The 26,963-nt window shown below is 43.3% G+C and overlaps 2 protein-coding genes across 5 annotated transcripts; both read right to left on the reverse strand.

Annotated features, from left to right (window-relative positions):
* Nucleotides 1-1,151: 1,151 nt before the first annotated feature.
* Nucleotides 1,152-14,319, reverse strand: Ints15 (integrator complex subunit 15). 4 transcript variants are annotated; one of them, XM_076839715.1, is made up of 7 exons: nucleotides 13,859-14,319; nucleotides 13,189-13,410; nucleotides 10,600-10,765; nucleotides 6,209-6,736; nucleotides 5,304-5,343; nucleotides 2,293-2,403; nucleotides 1,152-1,933 (listed from the first exon to the last, which is right to left on the reverse strand). In XM_076839715.1, the coding sequence occupies exons 1-7, from the start codon at nucleotides 14,048-14,050 to the stop codon at nucleotides 1,732-1,734; spliced, it is 1,461 nt and encodes a 486-aa protein (XP_076695830.1). In that variant the 5' UTR covers nucleotides 14,051-14,319; the 3' UTR covers nucleotides 1,152-1,731. The 4 variants fall into 4 exon arrangements, with proteins under 4 accessions (XP_076695830.1, XP_076695831.1, XP_076695833.1 ...); XM_076839716.2 differs by lacking the exon at nucleotides 13,859-14,319 and adding an exon at nucleotides 13,504-13,663; XM_076839718.1 differs by lacking the exon at nucleotides 13,859-14,319 and adding an exon at nucleotides 13,460-13,541 and having other exon boundaries at nucleotides 13,189-13,353.
* A 1,133-nt stretch (nucleotides 14,320-15,452) lies between these two features.
* Nucleotides 15,453-26,628, reverse strand: Zdhhc4 (zDHHC palmitoyltransferase 4). The gene is made up of 8 exons (XM_076839719.1): nucleotides 26,565-26,628; nucleotides 25,825-25,994; nucleotides 25,057-25,181; nucleotides 24,216-24,289; nucleotides 23,722-23,900; nucleotides 21,665-21,790; nucleotides 19,081-19,325; nucleotides 15,453-15,848 (listed from the first exon to the last, which is right to left on the reverse strand). Exons 3-8 carry the CDS (start codon nucleotides 25,174-25,176, stop codon nucleotides 15,558-15,560), a joined length of 1,035 nt encoding a protein of 344 aa, XP_076695834.1. The 5' UTR covers nucleotides 25,177-25,181; nucleotides 25,825-25,994; nucleotides 26,565-26,628; the 3' UTR covers nucleotides 15,453-15,557.
* Nucleotides 26,629-26,963: the final 335 nt, after the last annotated feature.

Genomic DNA, 26,963 nt, shown 5'->3' on the forward strand with positions numbered 1-26,963 from the left:
CATCTTGCATTCAAGAAGAATGAAGGCACATCTAGCCCCTGGAAACATTTGGTGAGGGTTGCACTACTCAGACTGTCTGGAACAGGGAAGTGACTGAGGACTGATTTTCAACCTTTTCATGAAACACTTGGTAACAGCAAAATATGAAGAATGGGCCCAGAGCTGATCCTTGTTTCATGGATGTCTCCTCCCAAGAGACAGAAGCAGACACTCTCTTCCAGTTCCTGGTCTAATATCAGATTTACACATAAAGATGAAATATGTTCCATCAGGGATAATGAAATCAAACTCAAAAGAAAATGTCCTTTATAGTTCACGGCTCTTTAAAGCAATGTGAAAACAGATTGCAGATGGGCTTCACCTTGCTGGCTGGTTCCTATGCCCTGGCTGTGGTTGACATCCCAGGGGCCCAGGGAAAGCTGTGAGTTCTTGTCCCGGAGAAGGAACATGTGGCCTCACCAACCAAGGATGGCTCTTACATGCAACTGCCTCAGTTCATGTTCCTGACCTTGGTGGATGCCTTGAACTCCAGATTTTAAACATACACACATACGCACAAAGTTAGGCCACCTGGTTTTGTTTGGTCTTCCAGGCCATGGCCTTCAACCAAGAATAGAAGAGTAAATAAGATTACATTTCTTCCATACAAGTTAATCTGTCCTCTACTGGTCCATTGTTTGCTGTTACAATATGTCACTTCTTGCTTTCAGGCTAGAAAAGAAATGGTGACATGGTCACTGAGCCTTTCTTCCTCCCCCAATTAATGAAAATTCAAAGCAGATACTTTCCAATAGTATGCTAGGGGGAAAAAAATTCCTGAGGGCTGTTATTTTGTACCCGAGGGAAGAGAACATGAACCTGACAAGTGCCTGCTGAGCCCAGAGGCCCAGCTCAGGGTGGAGACAGTGTTTGCAGTGGCTAAAGACTTGTGCTCAACCTTTTTACCATAATCACTGCAGCCTGGGGTGAAAACCTCCCGCTGCTTACATTTAGTAAGTTATTAAAATAACTTAATAAGGGCTGGGATATAGCTCAGTGGTAAATGCCTGCCTAGCATGTGCAGGGCCTGGGGTTCAGTTCAAAGCAACATACACAGACACAAGCCCAAAAAACACAATAATGAAACAAAAAATTCCATAAAGTCTACAAAACTGTTTAGAAAAATTTTATTTGAACATATGAAAGGAAAATTCAGAGACACCTGATAAACCAGAGAAGTTTCTTTCCAAGATGGCGGGAAATCCCTACAGATGTCCCTGAGCCACACACAAGCTTGGGTCACACCGTGCCAGCTATGAGCTCATGGAGCTGCAGCACAAGCCTGTGTTTTTGGCAGCCATGTCACGTTTGCACGGAGAGACCAGACAAGTGGACTTGCAGGTACGGCTTTCCCATCGGTGCACCTCCTGGCACAGGCTCCATGTCTAATGACACGCAAGTGAACCAAAGCTCATGGAACTGGCATACTTAAAAACACTCCCAGCACTCTCTCGGCAGAGGTCTGTACATTTTTCCTTTCATCCATCCAATCTGGATTTTTAAGAATGTGACCAGGTAGGCACCTGGACTGCTACCACTTGGAACTTCCGCACCAAGACGGTCTGACAGCCAGGAGGGGCCACCTGTTGCCTCCCCAGGGTCCTCTTTTTGGGACCACTACCCTCTTCTGAGGGCTTCCTCAACTCAGGTGCAGAAGGCACACTGCTGCACGGTGGCTCAGGAGGGGCTGGCCTAGCGCATGGGCCTGAATGGAAATGTCACTCCTGAGATGAAGGTATGTCCGGGGTGTGTGGGCAGGGCAGGGTGGGCAGCAGGATGGGCCGGCACAGCCCCGTAGCCCAGCGGGGGGGTGTGGATATGAGGGTAGAACCCAGGAGGGAGCGCTGCATGCGGCGACTGTTGCACTGGGCCCGAGATCACCAGCTGGAGCAGGCTGCAAACAAGGAGAAGTGTTAGGACTGCAGATTCCAGGGCAAGGTTCTGAACATGTGTACTCTGAGGCTTAGTCTAATCCCCTGCACCCAGTGCCCAGGCACAGTGGCACCTCACATGTCCACAGGGCAGAAGAGGCACCAATGAAGACAGTCATATGGGTTTCTCAGTAGGTGAACAGTGAGCACAGCAGTAGGGAAGGGGCTGGTAGCTAGGGAAGAGCTGGGAAATTAACTAGGGGTGGCAAAATTTAGCCTGGGAATAGGCAGAGCCTGAGAGGAGGGACCAGAAGAGGGAAAGCCAGGACCCCTAGCAATAAGATATGAAGGGAGCAGTCTACACCCCGAACCCTTGGTTTACATGAAAGCTCTTGACGTGACATCTGCAGCTTCTCTGCCCTTGGAGCTTGGGGCCCACGACAGGTCAGCTTCCATTTCAGTCTCAGCTGCCCTCCACTTACAGTGGCTGTAACTGAGATACCCTGGCGATCAGGACAGGAGGTCATAGTTTTCTCAAAGTCATTCTTAATGAATGAGTCCTAATTGAAGTCCAAGCATAAGTCCCACAAAAGCTGGTCTTTCAAATGATACTGAAATCAAGAGTCCAGCACAGCACCCGCTTAGACACAGCCTAGGCCTGGCCCAGCCCCTACTAACCTGAGGAACCCATTTCCCCAGCTGTGGAGGGACAGACCATCCTGCTCAGGAGATCCGCCATGCCAAGGTCATAGCCTACCTACCCAACCTCGCCCTGGGTCTCTGAACAATCACGTCTCACCAACACCCCCAGCTCCCCTCCATTCAAGACCAACCCACTGAAGTACCTGGACCTGCCCCTCTTCAGGAAAGACCTTTCCCTTTCCACAGCCTCCACGTTCTATAGATAGATCCTCTTTGAGAAGTCAGCATCAGTTTTCAACACTGGGTCCTTCTGAGATTCATTTCTCCTTGGCTTATCCTTTCTAGCCCATGACCCACAGGATGATCAGCAGGATCTACAGTTTCATTCACCCCCTCCAGCTTCCCCCACCTCAGCCTACTCCATCCTCCTATTATTAGCTTCAAGAAGTCCCCAGGACTTCTCCCCATCAGGGCTTTCCACACCTAGGACATAGGCATCCTATCCAGCCTTTTCCCCTAGCCTCCAGGACCTCCAGTTTTGCTACTGACACTCTGCTCTACTTACTCTTCTCCTAATGTCACCCCAAGACCTTGGCTTAGCTGGGTCCTATGTCTAGAGGGTCTACGCCAGTCTTTTTCATCACCAAACCCAACCTGTTAGACTACAGGAGGGTCTTGGGCATGAAAAGAGCTGGTGTAGCTTGGTGGCCCAATGCTCTTCTGATCCCCTTTTCATTTACGCTACTACTTTTTTATAACTAGAGTAAGAAACTTGATCCAAAATTTATAAACCCAATAAGTACTAAAGACAGAATGGGAGTTGTATGTTTGAATATATACTCCCTGCCAGAGATTAAAAGTGGTTCCAAAAGTTTCTGGGCTAGTTGGAAAACCAATTAACAGAAAGAGACCACCAGAATTCAAAGTATTTCATGTGAAATTTCAAGGAATTTTCTTGGAGTTCATAAAAAAGAAAAGGAGCAGTGGGGCCTTCGGAGGGAAAGCTGGCCTTAGGGAGCCTGTTGTTGGAAAAGTGAGCTGCTGAGTCCTCCTCACTTTATTACTTATATGAACACCTCACCTCCATTCAGGCTAATTGCACCCGAATGAAGACAACAGTCTGGGCTGGAAAACAGGGTCCCCACCATGGTACCAGGCTGTACTTCCTCAGCATGCAGCTGACCCTTGGCCTCCAGTTATGCATGTCTCTAAAGAGCTGGTGGGGCAGGCCCTAGGTGGCCATGATAGTCACAGTGGAGCAGCACTGCCCTGTTTCCCTGTTCACACTGCCTGCCAAAGCCAGTCCCAGAGCCCAGCAATTCCCTGTTAAGGACCAATTTGATGATCTAAAGAAAGAAGAGCATTAATGATCTTACCAACTTAACCCAGTTGTTTTCACCTCAATAAATCTGTCCTTGTGCCAAGTAGTTCTGTCTTCAACTGTAAACATTTCCCTGCACAGTCCTCACAATTACTATTTTAAGTGGATACATAATGTTCTACCCTTGTGACACATCACAACTAACTTACCAAGTCTCCCTGTGCTGTGGACAGTTAAGCTGCTGCCAGTTGTCTGCTACTAATACTCAATTTTTTTGAAACAGTTTTGTACACATACCTTTTAGCTTCTTTTCTAAGGATAAATTCATAGAAGTGAAAGTTCTAAGTTACTAAAGGAACAGTGAGAGTGAAAGCAGGTAACACTATATGCCATACATCAAATACTGTTCCAATTTCTTTCTGTTTTTACTCATTCAAACCTTATAAAACTCTAAGGCTTCAGGTGGGGTAAGGCAAGGGGGACTGGAAACACGAACTATAATTATTGTCGTTTTACAGATGAAAAGACTGAGGCAGCAGAAGGCAGGAACTTGACCAATGTCATAAAGACAGGAAGTAGCAGGGCCAGGATTCTAACAGAATCCGTGTGACATTATGCCTACTTTTCACTCTGACTGCGGTTGTGGAGAGAGTCCCATGGGGTAGGAACAATGTGAAATTTACAAACACCATCTCATTTTACCCTAGCAAGGCAGGGATGAGTCCTGCCCCATTTGACGAAGGAAAGACCAAGCTCAGAGACAGATGAAGAGTGCCCAAATGTCACAGCAAATCTAGCAGCATCACTCAGAAATCAGGTCTCTGCTGCTAGAAGCCCAAGCCCTGACATTACCAACACTGTACTCTACTATGGTCCTTTGAAGGATTGGGTAAGTCAAAATGTCACCAGTGGAGTGCCAGAATACCACCCTCACTACCAAATAGAAGCTCAGTGATTTAATAAGCTCTGAGTGACACCTAGAGTGCCCTTCTCTTGACTCCTGTAAGAAGGCGACTTTAGGTCAGGCACAGTGGTACCTGTGTGTAAGGTACACATGCCTGGCCAAAAGTGGTCTTCTTGTGGGAAGGGGTTGGGGGTGTAGCTTAGTAGTAGAACACTTTTCTAACATGTGCCAGGCAGGTCCTGGGTTCAATCTACAGCACCACAAAATTTAAAAAGGGGGGCATGTTTCATGTTTATACTCTATTTAGGACTCCTCTCATGAGGGTTAGGCAAACATTTATGTTCCCCACTTACCACTAGGTCCTAAAGGACATAGAGACATGCTTACAGAGACTTGCTCTGGACCCTGAAGACCACCTCTCCCTAAGGAATGCAGGACAAATGGGTCCACTCTGCTTTGCCATCTGCCACCCTCCCTCTCTGCCCCAGCAAAGCTAGCCCAGCTAGAAGTCTTGGAGGACACCTACTTGTTATGAGGCAGCCTGGAGCACAGGGTTCTCAGGTCATCTGAAATTAAGGAGACACATTATTAAGAAGCAGACCGGAGAGAAGGTGAACTGTTGGCTGAGGTACTTTTCAAGGATGCTAACAGGGCAGCAAACAGAGACTGATACTCCATGTTTCCAGCATCTGTACAAACTGGCCCCTCTTTTCTTTCAGTTTTAGCTTTAACAAATAGGCCCAAAATAGAAGAAGGGTTTGTTAGCAATTTGTCAGGTGGCTGGGAAAGAACCCGGAGGCAGGCAGACACTCAAGGCACAGGAGCAGTGGTAAAATAGTAAACTCATCACCATCAGCTGGGGACACAGGCAACTCTTGTGAGTGCATTAACAGCTAGAAAGTGTACTCAAGTGGGTCACTGGCACCAGGTCAATCTCCAGGGAGAGTTCAAGCACTGAAATGCAAAAGAATTCAGGAATCCTCAAAACAGCAATGGGAATGCACACCTTGAGAGGGCAAAAGTTACGTAAACACATACATTTGCTAAAAGCACCTCTAACTTTGCACTTATATCTGTGCATTTTACTTATGTCAATTATGCCTTAAGAAAAAAGAAGAAAGAAGAATCCTCAAGAGGAAAAATGATCAATCCTCTCCAGGAGTCCCCAGTTCTGGGTTAAAAGAGCCAGGTGATGCCCAGATGCCATGTCTGGCAAATTAAGAGTCTGATGGGGGAGTGCAGGGAGAGCAGGGTGACACAGTACCACTGAGATGCTCTGAGATTTTTACCTTCCTCCCCTGCATCCACTAGGGAAAAAAAAAGGAAGTCCTAAAACAGTCAAAAATAGTGTCTGTCTAGGAGCCCTATCTTCTTTCTGCCTGGGTGATGCTGTTGCCACTCCCAGGAGGCCTGGGCAGGGAAGGCACCCACCTCTCGTGCACAGCAGGGCTCCAGAAGCCATGGCCACCTGCAAAGCCTGTGCCAGCCTGTCCAGCGAGAGCTCAATCTCCTGAGAAGCGTTGAGGGGGTTTAGTTCATCTGCCAGTCTGTTGATCTCCTCTACCAGTGGGACCATGTGGTCAAACAGGATCAGTCCCAGGCGCCCATAGAGATTCTTCTCAGTTAAGTGCAGTTGGAGCGTAATGAGAACCTGTAGGACGCTGAGGTGGAGTTTTGAGTACAAAAGGTGGGAGTCTCTGTCCATCCCCACACCCGAGTCCTTTGCAACCTTGTTATTGACATGGCCATTGGATAAGCAAGGCTTCTTCTTTCTTTTGTAAGCCAGAGGGGCCTTTACGCACCAGCGGATCAATCCAATGAGTGGGGTGAGCTCTAAAAATCCTATTGGTAGATTGGCTGCAATTGGAGTATTTAAAAAAGTGATGAGAATCAACCTTGGGTCCTCAAAAATCCAGTTGACAATCATTTCAAGCAAGTCCAAAGGTGGAATGAGATCATCTGCAAACAAAGACCGCTGAGTCAGAAGTGTTCTTGATGTTGGAGACAGGAGTGGCAAGTAGACAAGGGAAGACGAATCCCTAAGTTCATGGTCTTCCTGCCTGGCGTTCAGATCATTACTGCCTAGTTAATCTATTTTCTGTCTCCTTTCCTAGAACATCCGCCAATGAGGGCTGGGACTCCTATCTTAGCCAATGTTACATCCCCAGTGCCCAGGACCCTCTGGCCAATGTAGAGGCTGAAATAACACTTGTTAAGTCAACAATTTCATACAGCTCCATTATGGTTTGAAGAAATATTCTCCTGGGTGTCAATTTAAATAAAATTCCACACTTTTTATGTCCAAAATTACCACTACACTCCATTCCTTCCCTTGTGAGCAGGGTTCTTCCCTACATTCATCATCTCCTCTACTGTACAGTAATGGCTATGGTGGCCCTCTGAGAGCAGCTCAGAGTCCTGTCAGTCCTCTGTCCACTACCAACAACCACACCAACCCCAAAGCTAGTCTAAAAAAGCAACAGTTTGGCCTTCTGTGATCCCTGAGACCTAGCACATTCCAGGGCCTAGACCAAGAACAATAATAATGAGGACAGATTAACCCATTTAAGCCTCACAAAACTATCACCCCCACACAAAGGATGAGGAAATTGAAACAGTGATGTTAAATAATTTCTCAGGACTCAAAGGATGTGGTAGGCTCAGATCTGATTTCAGGTAGCCTCTCTTAGACCATTAGGCTACACTGCCCATCCCGGGATTGGCATATTATACCCTCAGGCTGGCTATGCCTCCAGCCTCCTCTCTGTGGCGGCACACCCCACAACTCAAGGGAAAACTAAGGATGACAGAACCCCTTTCGGGCCAAGCATGAAAGAGGAGACAGTGTGAAGCAAGTCACGTTTAAGGATAAGATTTCCAGTTATTTTTTCTCTGGAAGCTGGTTTTTTATTCCTGAGATTGTTCCTATAACTGTTTGGAATAAAGGGATTGCCCCTTCTGTGGTGAACTGACAGCAGCAGCAAGGAGCACTGTTGTCTCCAACCCTCACTTGGCATTCTTGTGTGCTTGATTCCCTGAGATGTTTCTCTCTGGACAACTCCAGGTTCGTGCCCGCTCCTCTGCTGTATGCCTCAGGTCAAAGCGAGGTGTCCAATGGCCTGAAGTCAGTGTGTGCATGCGTTCACGTGTGCCATGGGCACACATGTAAATATGCATACTTAGTGACTCAATCCTAAAACTCCACACTTTCCTCCTCAGAGACTGGTTCTTGCTCTCAACAAGAAGAGGCTCTGCACGGTTAGGTGAGCTTCTTTGTGTGTGTGTGGTAGGAAGACACACACGCCCTCAGAATATTCTTGTTAGCAGGAGCACCAAAGAACAGCACCAATCACCATTTGAACAGCAGTCTCAGGTCTGGCCCTCCAGGACCACGATTGTGATGAGTGGCTTGAGGAATCACTGACACACCAGACTTCTATGTCAGCTTACAAGAAAAACACCATGTCTTAGATACACCCTGTCAGTGGTATTCCCTAAACATTATATCCTATTCCACATGCTCATTCATTCATTCATTCCCAGTACATGAAATACTATGAACTGGATTTGAATTAAGTCTCTCCCATTGGAAGACCGAAAGCCTGAACACAGCTCCCAGCTAATAACAGCTCTTAGGAAACCTTTGCAGGACCAAGTCAGGAAAAATTCTACCAGAGATGCACAGCACTACTCTATAAGAGACCTGTTTACAACTCCATAGGAAAACTGCCTTTTTAAAAATCCCTTGGTATTGGGGGATAAACCCAGGGACATGGAATCACATGGCTGTGGCTCAGCGGTAGTGCACTTGCCTGGCATGTATGAGGCACTGGGTTCGATTCTCAGCACCACATATAAATAAATAAAGATCTATCAACAACTAAAAAATATTTTAAAAAAACGAGTATGGAATTAGCATAGGAATATGCTATACACTTGCATGTTTATACTATTTCCATATGAACATTCTAAATAATTAAAATGTTTAAAAACAAGGAAAAAAGTTACAAATAAAAGGAGGTTTAAATATAGTCAGAGAGCTGGTGAAGACCAATACTGAACTAAAAAGAATAGGGAAAGTATCATCAAAAGTTCTTATTCTGACCGGGCGTCCAGGTGTGGTGGTGCACACTTGTAATCTCAGAAGTTCAGGAGGCTGAGGCAGGAGGATCATGAGTTCAAAGCCAGTCTCTGCAAAAAGCAAGGTGCTAAGCAACTCAGAGAGACCCTGTCTCTAAATAAAATACAAAAAAGGGCTGGGGATGTGGCTCAGTGGTCGAGTGGCCCTGAGTTCAATCCCCAGTACCAAAAAATAAAGTTCTCATTCTGCTGTTTTAGCTATAAGATCAGGATAAAAAACTATTGTCAACTCTCTGAGCAAGAGCAAAAGGCAAAGAAGAAAGAATTTGGAATTCAGCAGAAAAGCAGGTGTTGAACCTGGCTCTACACAGAGAGCCACCCATGAGGGACCATAACTTTTCCAAATGGAAAAATAATGGGCATAGCCCCTGCCTGGGAACCAAACAATACTGCAGGGGTTGCATGAGGACATAGCTGTAGAAGAACTTGGTGCATGAGAAAGCCCCAAATTTCTTGGAACTCACCCCTGGGAGAAAAAGTGGGCAACAAAGCCAAGTAGGTAGGGATCTGAGTCTCCCACCCCAATCTGACCACAGCTAGTCAACTTTTTTTTTTTTTTTTTTTAAACTGGACATCTGACCAGGGAGCTCTGCTATTAGATAGGGATAAGGGACATGGGCTTCTCCCAGTCAAAGCCAAACACTATTCTGTGGCTATTAAGAGGACTTCTACCATCTCAGAAATTTCACTAAGAGTAGAACTAGCATGTGTACCTTCTAGCACAAAACACTGAAGACATCTCATCACCTAGGCAGAACTCAAAGAGGTGCAGTCTCAAACTTTTCATAAGGAAATAATCATGTATGTCCAAATTAAGGAGCATTCAGCAAAACAACATGCCTGAGCATGTCAAGGTAATAAGAAATTACTTTTAAATGCTGGGAAGCTTGTCTAGATTTAAAGAACCTAAGGATACATGCCAACTATGTACAATGTGTGACCCCTGACTGGCTCCTGAATTTTCTAGATCCCTCTAATTAAAAAAAAAAACAACAACGGGGTAAAAATGGGAGTTCATAACCCACTTGAATCAAAGTGTGAAATATGATATATCAAGAACTATGTAATGTTTTGAACAACCAACAATAAAAAAAAAAACTATAAAAACATTGAGACAAGAAGGTAAATTTGCATATAGGCTATATCACAGAAGAATTCCACTGGCATTAAATTTCTCAGGTGTGATAATGTTAACATGGTTATATAAGATAATGTTCTTATTCTTTAGAAGATATGTGTTTACATATTTGGTATATGATATCAGCAATAAATTCTTACTAGTTCAGAAAAAAATATGTATGTGTGCGTTGGGACAAAGCTAATACATGGCAAATTGTTCATAGCTAAATCTAGGTGAGAAGTATATGACTGTTGTATTAATCTTGCAACTTTCAGAATTTTTCAAAATAAAAACTAGGGGGTAAAGAGGCAGGTCACATTTCACCAACTTCAGACCCTGGCTTTTGGGCTATTTGCCACTTCTACCCATTCCAACTCAGGCAATGAGGATACTGAGGAAACTCATAGGTCCAGCTGTCCAAAGTTTTAGTTTTAGGCCCAAAATAAAGAAGTACATTTCTGAGAGGAAAAAAAAAAAAAAAACGCCAAAGCATTCACTGGAAAAGAAAACTGGCAATTAGTTGAAGCTTCTCTGATGGCAATGACCTATATAACTTTTTTACCTGATGACAAGTCATAGAGCGCAGTGACAGATGTTATGAACTGACAGCAGAATCGAGGGCTGGCACTGAATATCTGTTTCAGTGTCTGTACGGAGCCAGGCACCAAACAGCAGTAGTCATCCACGAGAGCCCTGGCAAGTCTTACACAGTAGACCACAGGTGTCCGCTGGAAAGAAGACACAGGCCACGTAACTACAAGTGTGGTGACCCAGCAGGCAGCAACTATGTACAAATGCTGAAGACCACCAAAACTAGCAGAACCACTTCCAGGAGAAATGTTAACAGCTTCTTTTAGTAATGTAAAGTTCACAGAACAAATCTGCCCCTCTAACCATCTTTGTGAATTAAGTTTTACCAAGATGTGGCCATGATCATTTGTTTGTCCACTGTTTAAGGCTGCTCCTCCACTACAAGGGTTGAACAGAACTAAACAGCTGCGACAGAGATAATATGATCTGCAAAGACTAAAATATTTGCCGAAAACATTTGCTGGCTCTTGCTTCAAAGTTTACTTAGGGAAGATCACTTGACCTCAGGTGAAGAAATGACAACTCTTACAATTTTAAATGTTCCAGGTGACACAATGTAGGTAAAAATTCACAGCTGCTACCACTTTGAAAAGATTTATGAGTCTGAGAATCCACATGATTAAAATGTTTGTTTAGAGCAGCAATTTGCATATTCCTCTTACAATCCTCTTCTTTTTGACATATTTCTACAATACTGTTGAATCCTATATCACCACTCTCCCCCGGCATTCTCCCTCCAGGTATGTGTCTATCAGTAGCTCTGGTCACATTTAGCAGCTGCTCATTATGCAGCAGCTCCAGGGCACTAACTGGGCCTACAGGAGAAACTCTAAGGAGACAGCAAGGTCAGATTGTTTATTTGGCCTGTCCTCTGCCACTAAGAAGACTGATACCTCCACCTGGCCTCAAGAGAAAGCTAAAGCCTCTAACCCCAGGTAGCAACCCTGACCCAAACCACCAAGATCTTTTTGTTGACATCTGCTTTCATTTTATCAAAATGCCAACACATCATCATCAAAAGACATCAATGAAAAACTAGAAGATGCTAAACTTGGTTTCAATAGATTGTCAAGGGATAAAGGGAATCCTGAGATTAAATATAATATTAATGATTAATTTGGATGCCTTAGAAATTGGACTGGCAAAAAATTAAGGTATAAACTTCACTGAGATTCTCTAGTGTACTACAAATATTATGATTTTGTTAGCCAAATTTTATGCATAAACAAGATTATAAGAAAAACTATTAATTAAATTGGGAAAAAAACCCAGATTTTGGGGCTGAGATGTGCCTCAGTGGTAGAGCACTTGCCTTGCATGGGCAAGAACCTGGATTCAATCCCCAGCACCTCAAAAGTTTTTTTATTTTCAAGTATTGGGAATAAAGCAGGTTTATGAAACTGATAAATTGCTAACTTGGCTAAGGAATAGATTAGTCAAAAATTTGGTCAATAACTAAGAAGATTATTAATTTTTTAGACCTTGAGAAGCAAAAAAAGCAAAACAAAATGAATTTCCCAAAATATCACCTAGCACTAAATCTATTGTAAATATATACTTTTTCCTTTGATATGTCCATTTGAAGGGCTATCAACTATGTGATGTCACCCTAGAGCTATGCAAAACAATTCACCTGTTTACTGACTACAGAAAAGTGTACTACCTTCTAACAATGGATAAACATTTGTACAACTTAACATGTAATGATATTAAAAAAAAAAAATCCCTTTTTTGAGACTCCATGATACTATTTTCATTCATAATTTTCCCCTAAGAGGAGCATGGGAGGATTAGATAAATTCTAGATAGGGAAGAGGGGTGGGAGGGAAAGGGAAGGGTAGGGGATTAGCAAGGGCAGTGGAATGTGATGGACATCATTATCCAAAGTATATGTATGAAGACTCGAATTGGGTGTCAACATACTTTATATATAAACAGATATGAAAAATTTTGGTATATATGTGTAATAAGAATTGTGATGCAAAAAAAAAGTACATGTATAAAGGCATGAATTGGTGTGAACATACTCTATATACAAAGCTATGAAAAATTGTACTCTATATGTGTAATAAGAATTGTAATGCATTCCACTGTCGTGTATTTAAAAAAGTAAAAATCAATAAAACTAAAACAAACAAAAAACAATAACAACAAAAAAAACACATTGAAAAAAAATTTCACCTAAGAATGATTTTTCACTTGTTCTAAAGATGGGGCCTTTTTTTCTTCATTAAGAAAAAAAATTAACTTGCCATTACAAACTATAATGTCCCCAAGAATTGTCATGCTTTGAAAATAAAAACAGGATGGGAATACAGGTATGAGTATCCAGGGCAGTAATGATTAAGAACATGATACTTGTGAAAAGACCTCCCCAGTGATTCAGTTAAATTAATGACCCTGATAGTAAACAACGGGTAAACATTTGTACAACTTAATATGTAATGATCTTTAAAAAAAATTTTTTTTGAGACTGTATGCTATTTTCATTTATAATTTTCCCCTAAGAATGATTTTTCACTTGTTCTGAAGAAGATTTTAGGAACTCTGGGAAGCATACCTGGAGCCAGGAGGCTGCACACTCCAACACTGGAACTCGACACACAGCCACAGCCATGGACACCAGTTTTCCCAACAGGCTCATCCGGCTGTCATCAGCTTTGTTTCCCTGAGGGCTGAAAAGTGATGAGAAAATAATCTGCCGCACAGAGTCCTTGGTTTGCTCCTGGAAATAATTGCACATGATTTCAAGAAGCTGAAGCTCCTGAAGTGAATTCAGTCTCTGTAAAACAAACCCGGGACAAGCTATAAGAAATGTGGCTTTCACATACCCGTTAGTTCACCCGGTGAGAAACCAGGAACTACCATTAGTTACCCCAGGATATTTTTCGCCCCTCTGAATCCCGGGTCCTGGGGAGCGGAACGCTACTGCCAAGCTCAGGAAAAAGTCATATCTCATCAAGTATCATCTCGGAGGCCACACAGTTTTAGACTCTAGGTAACAGGCCTTTAGCGAGGTAAGCGGACAGTCCCCGAAGTCTCATCCCAGAACACTTCTGAGCCGGACTGTCACACGCCTGCAAAACAGGCACGCGGTTGAGCAATGCTGCAGGACTGCAGGGTAGGGGGCTGGGGTTGGGGGAGCCACTGCAGGAGCAAGGCCAAGGGCGAGAACCCGGCAGCCTGGCAACTGCTTGTCACCGAGGGGAAGGGCACGATCGGGCAGGCACCTTGGGCTGCGCGCCGCGCTCCTTGGGCACCTGGAACACGAACTCCTCCAGCAGCTCCACGGGGCCCTTGTCCACGATGGGCAGCGGCGCGCTCTGCAGCTGACTGCTGAAGTAGATGTCCAGGTGGTACAGCACCTCCTTAGCTGCGCTCAGGGCGTCGCGGCGCAGCAGCGAGTGGCGGATGTCGCTCATGGTGCGGTGGCTGCGGCCCAGCACCCGCGCGTCCCACTTCCGCCCGGCAGCCGGGGACGCGCTGCCGCCTGTGGAGACAAAGAGGCGCGACCCGGCCTCCGCCCCGACCCAGGCCGGGCAGCGGCGCCCGCCCGCCCGCCACTACCTTCTGCCAGCCCGCTCAGGGGGCCATCGCCCCCGCCACTGGTGGCCAGCGGGCGAACGGGGTCCAACTGCGGGGCCGCACAGAGCCGCGGGAGCCGACGCCGCGCAGCCGAACGGCGGCGGAATGCCGGGCAACGACGGCGGCCCGCAGGGGCCACGTGAAGGCTGCGGCCGCGCACGCTCCAGAGGGCGCCCCCTGGTGGCGCAGCCCAGGCGGTAGGCGGGAGGGGCGTCGCGCAGCGGAGACAGACCCCGCCCCTTTGGAGACCGCCTCCGGCCGTGAGCGCGTGGTAAGAGCCGCCACACCCTCCTGGGAGTGCGTCTTGAAACTTTCCCAGGAGTCCTCCTGCTCTTCGTGGAAAAGTGCTTTCCACTAGCAAGGATAGGGCAGTAGTACAGGGCTTTGGGTTGGGGGCCAGTGGACTTGGTTTCTTCCTGCCCCAGCCATTCGTCTTAAAGTTTCATCTTTTCTGAACCCACTGGCTGCCAGGACAGGTGATGCTGGTAAGGGCATTCCCCCACCCTTAGTCTCCTACCACTCCTTCTGGCCCCAGGGTCTCTATTCCACAGTCCTCCCTAGACGTCTGGCCTCTGTAGCTGCTGACTTCTTGGTCTAGCCTGGCATTTGGGTGGCTTGCAAAGTCTAGCCCAACTGCCTCCTGCTTCTGAAAAACCTCTCACCCTAAAACCCATCAGCACTTTATATGAACCTCTTTTCTGGCATCCATCTCTCTGCATTGAACTAGTCAGCATTTTACTTTTGGAATTTTAAAACAAGGCAACAAAAACTTGAATATGGCCAGAAGCCAGTGGAGAGCAAGGCCGGAGGCCACAAGTACAGGAATGTGAGTAAAGGCCTATGTGCTGGCTGAAGGCAGGTCTGAGTGAGGATGTGAATAAAGCAAGAAAATGCCTGGGGACAGACTGGGGGGGGGGCATAAGAGAGGGGACAACCAGGCATAATCCCAAGACACTGAGTCACTGAGACCCCTGCACACCAGGGTGCAAGGCTATACAGCCCCTCCTTGTTCACATACCTAGACTGTAGAGAGACAGACCCAGGTCTCATTGTCACCTGGAACCTCAGAGAAGTCAGCTCTTGACCCTGACACCAGGACTGGAGGTGCTCAGTGCCAGCATAAGATGAGCAAACAGGATATCTGCCACAGCAGCTGGCAAAGATCAGGCACTCAATAAACATGAGTTTTCCCTCCCCCACTGAAAGCCCATGTATACACACAGCACAGACCACAACAGCTGATTAATAATCACAGCAGAAAACAAAACAATGCTGAGAAAATAAGTATCCATATGTATAAATAAAGGTGTGTACATCTAAAAGGCAGGAGTACTCTTTCCATTCTTACTTCTTCTTCTTCTCATAATATGGAACAGCAGGTAGAAAGATTTCTCGGAGGTTGCTCCAAAGCCCGTGGGAATGAATGTTCTGGTAGATTTGAGGCTCTGCTGATGGGGGCCGGACCACCACAGGACAGAGTTGGCACCAGGCCCAGTCACTTTTGTACCATTCATTTGTGGTCTGGTTGGTGGCTGCCAGGTACAGAGCAAAGCACAGGTAGCCCCCCAGGAGGAAGCTCAGCACCATAACAAAGCCGAGCAAGAAGACAATCCTTGGAAATGTCAGGAACAGGTACTAAGGGCAAAGAAGATGCAGAATGTTAGGAAGAAAACGGTGACATCCATGAAGGTCAGCACCCACTAGCCCAGATCTGGTCCATGAACACAACAGAGCCACAACCTCAGCTCATCTACATGTATCTAAATCTAACCCATTGAGCCATAATCAGCACCCACAATAGCCCAGGAATCACCCTGATGTGCAAGCATTTACTCTGGAATGAGTCAAGTATTCATACTGAGGGAAAGACTATCCCGGAAATGGAGCTATGCCAATTGAAAATTTACAAACACAGAACTTAGTTCATGAACCAAAATAAAACCCAGATGAACAAGAGAAACCAATGTCTATCTGAAAACAATCTGACCGCAAAAATACATGTACAAGGATATTCACTGTGGTACTGATTCTAACAGCCTGTCTTCCCAAAAGAAACATTAATATTCCTCTACAAGGAAGAGCAATATAAACTCTGGGATAGTTACCACTATGGAATAATAAAGAGTCATTGAAAACCAAGGTAATTTCTATGTACTGATTTTGAAAAGATTATGATATATTGCCCAATGAGAAAGGCAAAGTTCAAGGATCACATTTTAATCTTTTTTTTTTTTTCACCACTGGATTGAACCCAGTGGTGCTCTACCACTGAGCTACATCCCCAATCCTTTTCATTTGAGACAGGGTCTCACTAAGTTGCCCAGGCTGGCCTCTAACTTTTGATCCTCTTATCTCTGCCTCCTGAGTTGCTGGGATTACAGGCATGTGCCACTCCACCTGGCCAAATTGTAATCTTATTTGTGTAAAGGCACTCAGTAAAACAACTGACTCTGTGAAGGTATATAGCCAAACGAATAAACAGAAAAAGGCCTAAAAACATACATATCAAATTTCAAAGTATTTGCCTCTGGGAAGTGCAACTGGGACTGGGGGAATGGATAACTCTCACTTTTCATTTTGAAAATAGCTTTTGGATTACTCAAATTTGTGTAAGTTACTTTTCTAATAAGCAGGATAGAGAACTTTAAAAAGTTCTGAAAGAAGAAAACAGAAGTAAACATTCATCAAAACTCTTGATGAGGGAGACTTTCTAACTGAAGCTAAAAGAGAAGACACAGATCAGATGAGGATGAGCTTTTTAAAGGAATGATTTCAATCCTTACATTAAGGTAAATGAATTTTGACTGAAGCGCTGAAATAATTGAAAAAGTTCATTTTTTCAACAAATGCCGTTGGGACCACTGGATTTCTATATACTAAAGAATGAAGTTAGAAGTGGGCACAGTGACTCAGGAGGCTGAGACAGGAGGATCCAAGTTCAAAGCCAGCTTGGATAACATAGTAAGAAACTGTCTCAGAATAAAATAAATCTTTTAAAAATGGCTGGGGCCAGGGCTGAGGATATAGCTCAGTTGTTAGAATGCTTGCCTAGCATGCACAAGGCCCTGGGTTCAATCCCCAGCACCACAAAAAAAAAAAAAAAAAAAAATATATGGCTGGGGCCAGGCAGGATGTCCCATGCCTGTAATCCCAGCAGCTTGGGACACTGAGGCAGGATGATTGTGAATTCAAAGCCAGCCTCAGCAACTTAGCAAGGCTTCCTAAGCAACTCAGCAAGGCCCTAAGCAACTCAGCAAGACCCCATCTCTAAATAAAATACAAAAATGGGCTGGGGATGTGGCTCACTGGTTGAGTGCCTCTGGGTTCAATACACAGCACCCCACCCCAAAGGAAAAAAACAAAGATACATTGAGCTACAATGAGCTTCATTAATATAAAACCCTTTTCAAAACAACAACAAAAACTGTCAAAAAAGTGAAAAGACAACCCATGAACAGGAAGAAATATTTGATAATCTATTCATATACCTGATAATAGTCTAGAATAAAAAACTCTTTTTGAAAAATATTTATTTTTTTAGTTGTTTAGGTGGACACAATATCTTTATTTTTATGTGGTGCTGAGGATTGAACCCAAAGCCTCATGCATGCTAGGCTAGCACTCTACCCCTGAGCCATAACCTCTGTCCTAGAATAAAGAATTCTTACAATAATAAAAAGGCAAAATTTTTAAATGGGTAAAGGTTTTAAGTAGATATTTCTTCAAAGAAGATATACAAATGGCCAACAAATACATGAAAAGATACTCAACATCATTAGTCATTAGAGAAGGGCAAATCAAACTTCAATGTCCGTCAAGATGGCTACAGTAAAAAAAGACAGGTGTGATTACATGCACTTGTGATCCCAGTTACTCAGGTGGCACTTAGGCAGGAGGCTCTAGAGTTCATGGTCAACTTCTATAACTCAGTGAGAGCTCCTTTTCAAAACAAACAACAAAAAAAAAACCAACAAAGTTTTTTCATTTTTTTTTAAAGACAGATAATAAAAAGTGTGAAGAAACTAGAACCTTTATACTCAACTTCTGGGAATGTAAAATGGTACTTTGAAAAAGAGTCAGTTCTTTAAATGGTACTATATGACCCAGCAATATATTCATATAAATTATCTCCATATAAAAACTTGTAGAGAAGCATTTTCAAAAAATAGCCTCAATGTGGAAACACCCAAATATCCATCAACTTATGAATAAATAAAATGTGATATATCCTACAATGGAATATTATTTAGCCATAAAAAGAAATGAAATACAGATTTATGCTACAACATGGATGAACCTTGAAAATATTATGCTACTAAAAAAAAGTCAGTCAAAAAGGCCATGTATATGAAATGTCCAGAAAAAAAATTTATGAAGACAGAATGTAGATTTACAGATGCCAGGGTCTAGGGGAAGTCAGAAGAGGGTGTTTCTTTTGGAGATAATGAAATGTTCTGAAATGATATAGTGGTAATGGGTGTAAAACTCTGTGAATATACTAAAACCACTGATTTATTTTGAAGAGTGGATTTTATGGTATGAGATTTTATGTAACTTTTTTTTTTTTTTTTTTTGGTACTAGGGATTGAACCCAGGGGCACTTAACTGAATCACATCCCCAGCCCATTTTATTTTGACACACAGTCTTGCTAAGTTGCTTAAGGCCTTTCTTAAGTTGTTGAGGCTGGCTTTGAACTTTCCATCCTCCATCCTCTGCCTCCTGAGCTGCTGGGATTTTAGGCATACACTACTGAAACTGGCTGTATCAATTTTTTAAGAAAAACAACATCTTTGTATTTTCACTGGGAAAAGAAACATCATTTTTACAATTCTGAAACCAGAATTTAGAGAGCCACTGCATAATTACCTGAATAAGAAAGGCTGTGTCCACAGCCTGGGAATGTCCAAGGTCATCAATGTAAGTTTCCTGGTAGAGGTCTGACATTGTCACCAGGCGGACCAGAAACATGGTGCTTATAATGGCCATGACGACAGCTGACGCAGTCAACGTCAAAAGGTAGATGAGGAAGTACCTGGTATTCCAGGCCCCGATGCAGGTGTTCACCCAAACACAGTGATGGTCAAAACGGTGCACACACCAGTTACACACACCTGCACAGAGAAGAGGGAGCCACAGACTGAGTTTATCCTTGATGAGACATGACACCATGTGCACTTTTACAAGGTGACCAATGGCAATAAAAGTGTGTGGAGGAAGGTGGGGCAGTGGCAGTTGCTATCACCAAGCTTTTAGAACCATAGAGTGAGTACACTACAGTAGCCACTAGCCACATGTGGGTATAGAGCACTGCAATATAGTTAAAAGAAAAATATGAAAGAATACTTTGTCAATATTGACAATTTTACAGTTGTTTGCAATTTATACAATACTATTTTGAATTCAGTGTGAATAATACTGAGGTAACATGAGAGTTGGTGAACTTACTTAACATGAACAGGTATAGTTTTATTTATTTTTGCAGTGCTGGGGAATCAAACCCAGAGCCTTGTGCTTGACAGGCAAGCATTCTACCACTGGGCCACATCCCTAGCCCCAAATATGATTTTAAAACTGATGGCTTTGGGCCGAGTTGTGACTCAATGGTAGAGCACTTGGCTGGCATGTGTGAGGCTCTGGGCTCGATCCTCGGCACCGCATATAAATAAAAAAATAAAGTAAAAGATCCACTAAAAAAAACAAAAACAACTGATGGCTTTGCTTTAAAATCAAGTCACTTCTTCTGATAAAGATGAATCATTTAGTCAATGTAGATTTTCACAGTAAAATAAAATGTTTTGGTACTTAATTCACTTATTGGAAAACTTTTAAGAGTGTCTGGATATAGTCTAAGTGTTTAAGTCTACTCTTTCAACTATAAATTTTATGAAATCTAAATACAGGTCAAGAACTTCCAATGAGAACTTAGTACCTAAATGGATATGTGCTATAAAAGTAAAATACACCAGATTTCAAGGACTTAGTATGAAAAAAAGAACACAGCTAGGTGGAGTGGCACATGACTAATCTTAGCAGTTGGAAAAGCTAGGCAGGAGGATTACAAGTTTGAGGGCAGCCTCATCCATTTAGCAAGACCCTGCCTCAGGGAAAAAAAATAAAAAGTAAAAAGGACTGGAGACAAAGCTCAAGTGGTAAAGCACCCATGGATTGGAACTCCAGTACTGGGAAAAAATTAAAATAAAAAATAAATTTAAAGGGCTGGGGTTGTGGCTCAGTGGCAGAGCACTTGCCCGGCATATGTGAGGCAATGAGTTCATCTCAGCACCACATATAAATAAATAAAATAAAAGTCTATCAACAACAACAATAAAAATCTTTTAAAAAATAATAAATAAATAAATTTAAAAATGGACTGATGCTGGGCATGGCAGATCACACCTGTAAGCCTAGCAGTTGGAGGATCATGAGTTCAAAGTCTGCCCCAGCGGTTAGGGATGTGGCTCAAGTGGTAGCGCGCTCACCTGGCATGCATGAGGTACTGGGTTCCATCCTCAGCACCACATAAAAATAAAGTAAAGCTATTGTGTCCACCTAAAAATACTGAAAAAAAAAAAAAAAAAAAGTCTGTCCCAGTAACTTAATGAGGCCCTGTCTCTAAATAAAATATGAAAAAAGGGCTGAGGATGTGGCTCAGTGGTTCAGGGCCTCTGAGTTCACTCTCCAATACAAAAAAAAACAAAATAAAACAAAAAAACGGGTGGGAGGGGAAGAAGGTGCTGGGGATGTAACTCAGTGGTAAAGCACTCCTAGGTTCAACCCCCCAGTACCAAAAACCAAAAAGGAAAAACATAAATTACCTCATGAATATTTTTACATTGATTACACATTAAAATTGTATTTTATCTTATTTTTTTATTTGTTACACATGACAGTACAATGACCAAAATTGTATTTTAGGCCTGGGGCTGAGGTAGAGCTTAGAGGTAGAGCACCTGGTATGACATGTATGAGGTCTGGGTTCAATCCCCAGGGCCACCAAAAAAAAAAAAAAAAAAAGATATTTCAGGGGTTTAAATAAAATATGTGATTAAGTAATTGCTTCTTTTGCAATAAGGCTACTAGAAAATTTTAAACCACATATGTGACTCACATAATATTTTTGTCAGACAGGAAACAGCCTAGAACCTTAGGCATTCCCTAGAAGACTAGGCTTAGCTAGGGCTAAAATCTGCACACAGCAGACCATAAAAGCATCTCTCCCATAGCAAAAGAGAGCTATTATGCCTAGGGCTGAGGGTAGCCACTGTGCAAAAACATACAACCTTACCCTCAAGTCATCTGAAAGAAACCACGATCTGGCCTCCAACAGGAGCAGACAACCCACATGTGGGAATCAAATGGCTGTCTTTTTAGACTCATGAAATACCACCTTACAGATAAAGCCCACGCATGCACTTGGGAGGGTCCACTGGAGCCCAATAGCCACACTCACTGCAGTGCTTCGATCGAGCTGGTTTCCTTAAGTCACAAGTAGAACACCTTGCATTCTTTGGAAACATAACTTCATCAAATTCATAAACTTGAAGAAATAATAATTCATTTTCTTTTGTTATGGTGCCTGAAAAAGATAAGGACAAATGCTAGTTTCAAGCAATATGTAGGCGGGATAGTCACAAAGCCTGTCCCAATACAACAGAACTAAAACTGCTATATTTAATATTTTAGGTAATTCATTTTTTTTTCTGCTTTGACATATAATCCATAGATTCAATTCAAAGTATACAACTCACTGGTTTTTAGTATATTCAGAGTTATACAATCATTATCATAATCAATTTTAGAATACGATCACCTGAAAAAGAAACCCATTAGCAGTCACTGCCTACTTCTAACGTCCCCAGGCCTTAGAAACTGCTAATCTATTTTCTTTCTCTATGGATTTCCTTTTCTGGATCTTCATATAAATGAAATCATATAATTTATGGGTTTTTTTTTTTGTGTGTGTGTGTGTCTGGCTTCTTTCATCAGCATGTTTTTATGGTTCAGACAAGTTAGAGCCTCAATCTATACTTCATTCTTCTGCTTTGCAGTGCTGCAGATGGAACCCAGGGCTTCTCTTATGGTAACCAAGTGCTCTACCACTGGCTCCCACCACAGCTTCTAGTCTTTTTTATGGCTGAATAATAGTCCATTGAATGGGTTTATCACATCTTTTCACATTCATCACTTAATAGACATTTGGTGTTTCAAGGACCTTAAAGTATAAAAGTAAAACAATAGGACAGAAAAAAAAATTACTAAGCACAGTATAATAAAATTAAAACCAGACAAAAGAGACTTGAGAGCATAGAGCATTAGCTGTGATAAAGAGGCTTGATTTATTATGAAAAAAAGACTGAAAGATTGTGAAGTATTATCCACAAGGAAAGGATAATACCAACTCTAAACATGACAATGTATTTAGTAAGAATATATATGTGTATAATAGTTTTAAAATATGTGCAGCAAAAAACTAACAAACTATGAAGAAAAGCCATCAGAATGAGATAACATTACTCTGAGAAACTAACTGAAAAAAAACTAGTATGGATATAAAAGTTTTGAACATAATTAACAAACCTGATATAATACAACTCTTGTTGAATACAGTGGTGCATACCTATAATCCCAGTGACTTGGGAGGCTGAGATAGAAGGATCACAAGTTGGAGGCCAGCCTCAGCAACTTAGTGAGGTGCACAAAAACTTAGCAAGACCCTGTCTCAAAATTTAAAAAAATAAAATAAAAGGAACTGGGGACACCATTTAATGGTAAAGCATTATATATATATATAACGGTAAAGCATTTTATATATATATATATATATATATATATATATATATATATATATATAAAAGCTTATATAAAGCTTATATATATATATATATATATATAAAAGCTTATATAAAGCTTATATATATATATATATATATATATATATATATATATATATATATATAAGCTTATATATATAAAGAGTTCTAAGTAACACTTGGGTCAATGACAAAATAAAAAACTGGAAATATGCCAGGTGCTATGGTGCATTTCTGTAATCCCAGTGACTTGGGAGGTTGAGGCAGTAATATTGTAAGTTCAAAGCCAGCCTCGGCAACTTAGTGAGGCACTTAGCAACTCAGTGAGACCCTGTCTCTAAATAAAATATTTTAAAAGGGCTGGGAGGGCTGGGATTATGGCTCAGTGGCAGAGTGCTTACCTGGCATGTGTAAGGCACTGGGTTCCATCCTAGGCACCACATAAAAATAAATAAATAAATAGATAGATAAATAAATAAATACATAAAAGGGCTAGGGATGTGGCTCAGTGGTTAAGCACCCCTTGGTTCAATCCCTAGTACAAGGAGGAAAAAGAAAAAACTGGAAATATAAAGTTAATAAACCCATGACACACAAAATCCTTTGCAAACTTCTCAGAGAAACCACTACTTGTTTGCAGCACTATCAGTAAAATAGTTGAGCTGTCTCAGTCTGTATGCTAAGAGCTTCAACTTACCAGGATTGGTTAAACAAGTTAGGGTGAAGAAAATCAGGCATATAATTAGCAACAGATACGGCAAAAGAAGGTAATACAGAGAGAATTCCAGCTCTTGACAGTATCCAAATATTTCCCAGGTATATTCAGTATAAACTGTCCCTTGCAAGACCAGGTGCAGGATAATGAAGGCATGGTTGCTGAAAGGAAACAAGCACAGCTTATTCATAGGGTTGCTCCATTAAGAAACTGTACAAAAGGAAAAAAACTAACCAAGGGCCAACCATGTCCTTTAAAAATTAACTAAGAAACCATTCCACTCTTTAAATATGTATTTTAAAGTAGATATTAATATCCCAGAGACAGAAAGCAGATTATCCATGAGTAGAGAGGCTCTGAACCCAGCATCCTTCCCATACTGGAAACCACAGGAACTTCCTGTAGTTACAGATTAGCAACAATTAATAATCAAGACAAAAACAGAGGATCCCATTTGAACTCTGAACTGTAAATACCGTGTATGGAAGAGGTAATGAAGCAATTTTCTCACGGCTCTCTGAATGCATTCTGGAATTATACAGGAACATATCTGAAAATTAATAATTAAAAAAAGTTCAATTTCATTTCTCACCACCACCCCCATTCCCACAATATCGATGCTCCACATACAACTGGCAGCTTTTGTTTCCTCCTATAGGTAGTAAAACAACTTAAAAGAGAATTTTTGAGAGAGAGAGAGAGAGAGAGAGGGGCAGGCTTCCTTCTACTGGCTTGCCTTTGATGCCAATTCTTTCACTCCTACCCTGACCCCAAAGATGATACCTGTCAGGTATACCTTCATGGAAGGAAAGGTAAGCAGAGGTTCAGGAAATGCTGATGTGAAGGCTGCTCCTTCCCCTGCCCTGGATTCAGTCCACCCCCAGATCACCAGTACAAAAAAACCTTAGCCTAGGTCCCTCCCACATCAACCTCTTCCCATGAGCAGCTTGCCCCAATTTTGCTCACTTTGACCCTTAACAGAGAGAAGGCAGACAGAAGCTCAGCTTTCAGAGCACACATCCTCAGTTTCACCTATCAAGTACCTCCAGAAGAATTCTGCTCATGTCTATGCCCAATTACAGGCATCACATCCAGAATTTAAGAGCCAAACTTAAGAATGCTATCTTATCTCAAAGCATCATCACAAGATTACTTTCAGCAGTAACAAAAACAAAACAGATAAACTGTGGAATACACTAAAACTTCCATAAATGAAAGACTAAATAAACCAATGAATTTAAATGGCATCTCTTTCTTGTCCTGTTGAGAAACCAGTAAGTCCTTTAGATTAAGGCAATGTTCAAACTTGAGTGTTACCTGTGCTCCTCCCTGGACCAGACCTTTCAAACGGTGGGTTTTGGAGCAAATGCAGACCATAACAACACTAACCAGCATGAATACCAAGTAGAACAAGAAGAGAATCAGGAAGTCCATCATGGTGGCTGTAAAGGAACAGAAAGAGTATGACTAGCTACTACTGAGGGATTTACACTATGGTACACATTCTCAGACATCAACTCCAGTTCTCAAAACAGAATTTCCTGCCCTCAGGCACATGCCACAGAGCCCTACTACTTTCAGTGGGGCCTCTTAGATCACCCCGAGCTCTCTTTTTCAAGATGAACACTGTGGCCTGCCTTTGGGGCATTTCCTGCCTGCAAATTCCAAGATAAAGTGAAGGAAAATGTGGGTACACCTTCCTTTCCCACAATAACAAATCTTTCTTTTACTTCCTTAAATATTCATATAGATACTGATACAGAAAGTACTCCCCACAATCTGATGACAACATCATCCAAACAGGTAGCTCCTGGAGGAAGTCAGGGGGCCTATACCCAGCACCAGGCATCATGTTCTATGAAGCACCCCTTCAGGTCAGTGACCACAACTCTCAGGGATCACACACAGGAAACAATATATGGACCTGTGTTAAGAAACTAGAAGTGGTTACTTTGGCTCTTAGCAGACAGGATTCTGGACCAGGATTGAAACTTGAGATAATCAAACTAGAAACTGTTCATGATATGACAAGAAACGAAAAGCAGCAATTCCCACTCATGAAGTAATTCAAAGTCTCCCGCCTACATATTTCTGTTGGTTGTATGCTTTATCAGCTGGTGGCTCGGGCATTCCTCTTTCCAAACATCCACGGAGAATTAAGGTGGCAGATCCGCTTCTGCAGTGGTGTGCCCCTGGTACAACAGGCAGCATCCAAAACTGCAGGAGCCGTGGTTCCTTCAGGAGGTCGGATCCGACTGCAGAGACAGATGGGTTCAATATTCGCATATTGAGATAAGTGTTGGAGTTGGCAGCGGAATGCATTGTGGAAAAGGATTTACAAGTAGGGGATGTTGAGCCCCCGAGGCGTGAACGACTTATAATGACTTCTGAAGAAACAGCTAATTAGGAAAAAAATAGGCCGGGAGCCTTGGGTCTACCCCTCATTATCCCTACCCTTGAGGCACCCATGCTGGAGGCCAGGCAGAGCGAGGCCAAGAACTCTCTATCCGAGGCTCCCAGGCCTGGCCCGAGCTTTCCCCGGATGCGGGAACCTGCGTAGGGGGTGAGGGGAGGCAAGTGGCAGCAGGCTCGAAGGCGGATTGTAACAGCCCGGGAAAGGACAAGTGAGGCCCGGGAAAGGGAGCAGGTGACAGCTGACTTGGAGGAACGCAGGGAGCAGCGGTTGGAGGAGACACGGGGGCGCACGGGCGGGATGGAGACAGCACTGAAGCACTCTCACACACCAGGGAGAGGGGGAAGGCTCAAAAATTGGGACCGAAGACCCTGAGCAAGCAGGGGTGACAACCCCGCAGAAGCAACCTTACCCCCAGCCTCCACCACGAAGCCGGGACCAAGCCGGCGCCCTCAGGAGACTTCCGGCAAACCGGTGACGTCATCGCAGCGCCCCCCCCCCCAGCAAGGCCTACTTCCGGCGGAAGTAGGAGCCGGAGGCTGTGGGTTGTGGGGTTGCAGGATTTGGTGCCGCCGGGAAGTGGGATGTTTGGAAACTGTCTGCAGATTTACTAGAGGACCACGGGGGGTCTAACGCGGGAGGGTGCCGCGGCTGGGAATCGGGCCGGGCCGCCGCAACCGTGGCCTGGGTCCTAGCCGAGCAGGGGACCCAGAGCGGCCGCGCTTTGGAGACTCCTGTCCTATTACCGTGCCTTAGCGGCGGACTGCTTGCTCATAGCCAGCAGCCCCGTTAGGATTTGTCCGAACCATTC

The sequence above is a fragment of the Callospermophilus lateralis genome, chromosome 19 (assembly GCF_048772815.1).
Source record: "Callospermophilus lateralis isolate mCalLat2 chromosome 19, mCalLat2.hap1, whole genome shotgun sequence".
Taxonomy (NCBI): Eukaryota; Metazoa; Chordata; class Mammalia; order Rodentia; family Sciuridae; genus Callospermophilus; species Callospermophilus lateralis.

Excerpts from the sequence above, each read along its gene's own strand:
- Ints15 (XM_076839715.1), bottom strand. The coding sequence starts at position 14,050 with ATGAGCGACATCCGCCACTCGCTGCTGCGCCGCGACGCCCTGAGCGCA. Across the intron at positions 13,411-13,858 it reads AGCGCGGCGCGCAGCCCAAG|AGACTGAATTCACTTCAGGA; the intron begins GTGCCTGCCCGA and ends TTTGTTTTACAG. Across the intron at positions 6,737-10,599 it reads GCTCTATGACTTGTCATCAG|ATGATCTCATTCCACCTTTG; the intron begins GTAAAAAAGTTA and ends CTTTGTTTGCAG.
- Zdhhc4 (XM_076839719.1), bottom strand. The coding sequence starts at position 25,176 with ATGATGGACTTCCTGATTCTCTTCTTGTTCTACTTGGTATTCATGCTG. Across the intron at positions 24,290-25,056 it reads TGGTCCAGGGAGGAGCACAG|ATATGTTCCTGTATAATTCC; the intron begins GTAACACTCAAG and ends ATTAATTTTCAG. Across the intron at positions 19,326-21,664 it reads AGCTCGATCGAAGCACTGCA|GTGTGTGTAACTGGTGTGTG; the intron begins GTGAGTGTGGCT and ends TTCTCTGTGCAG.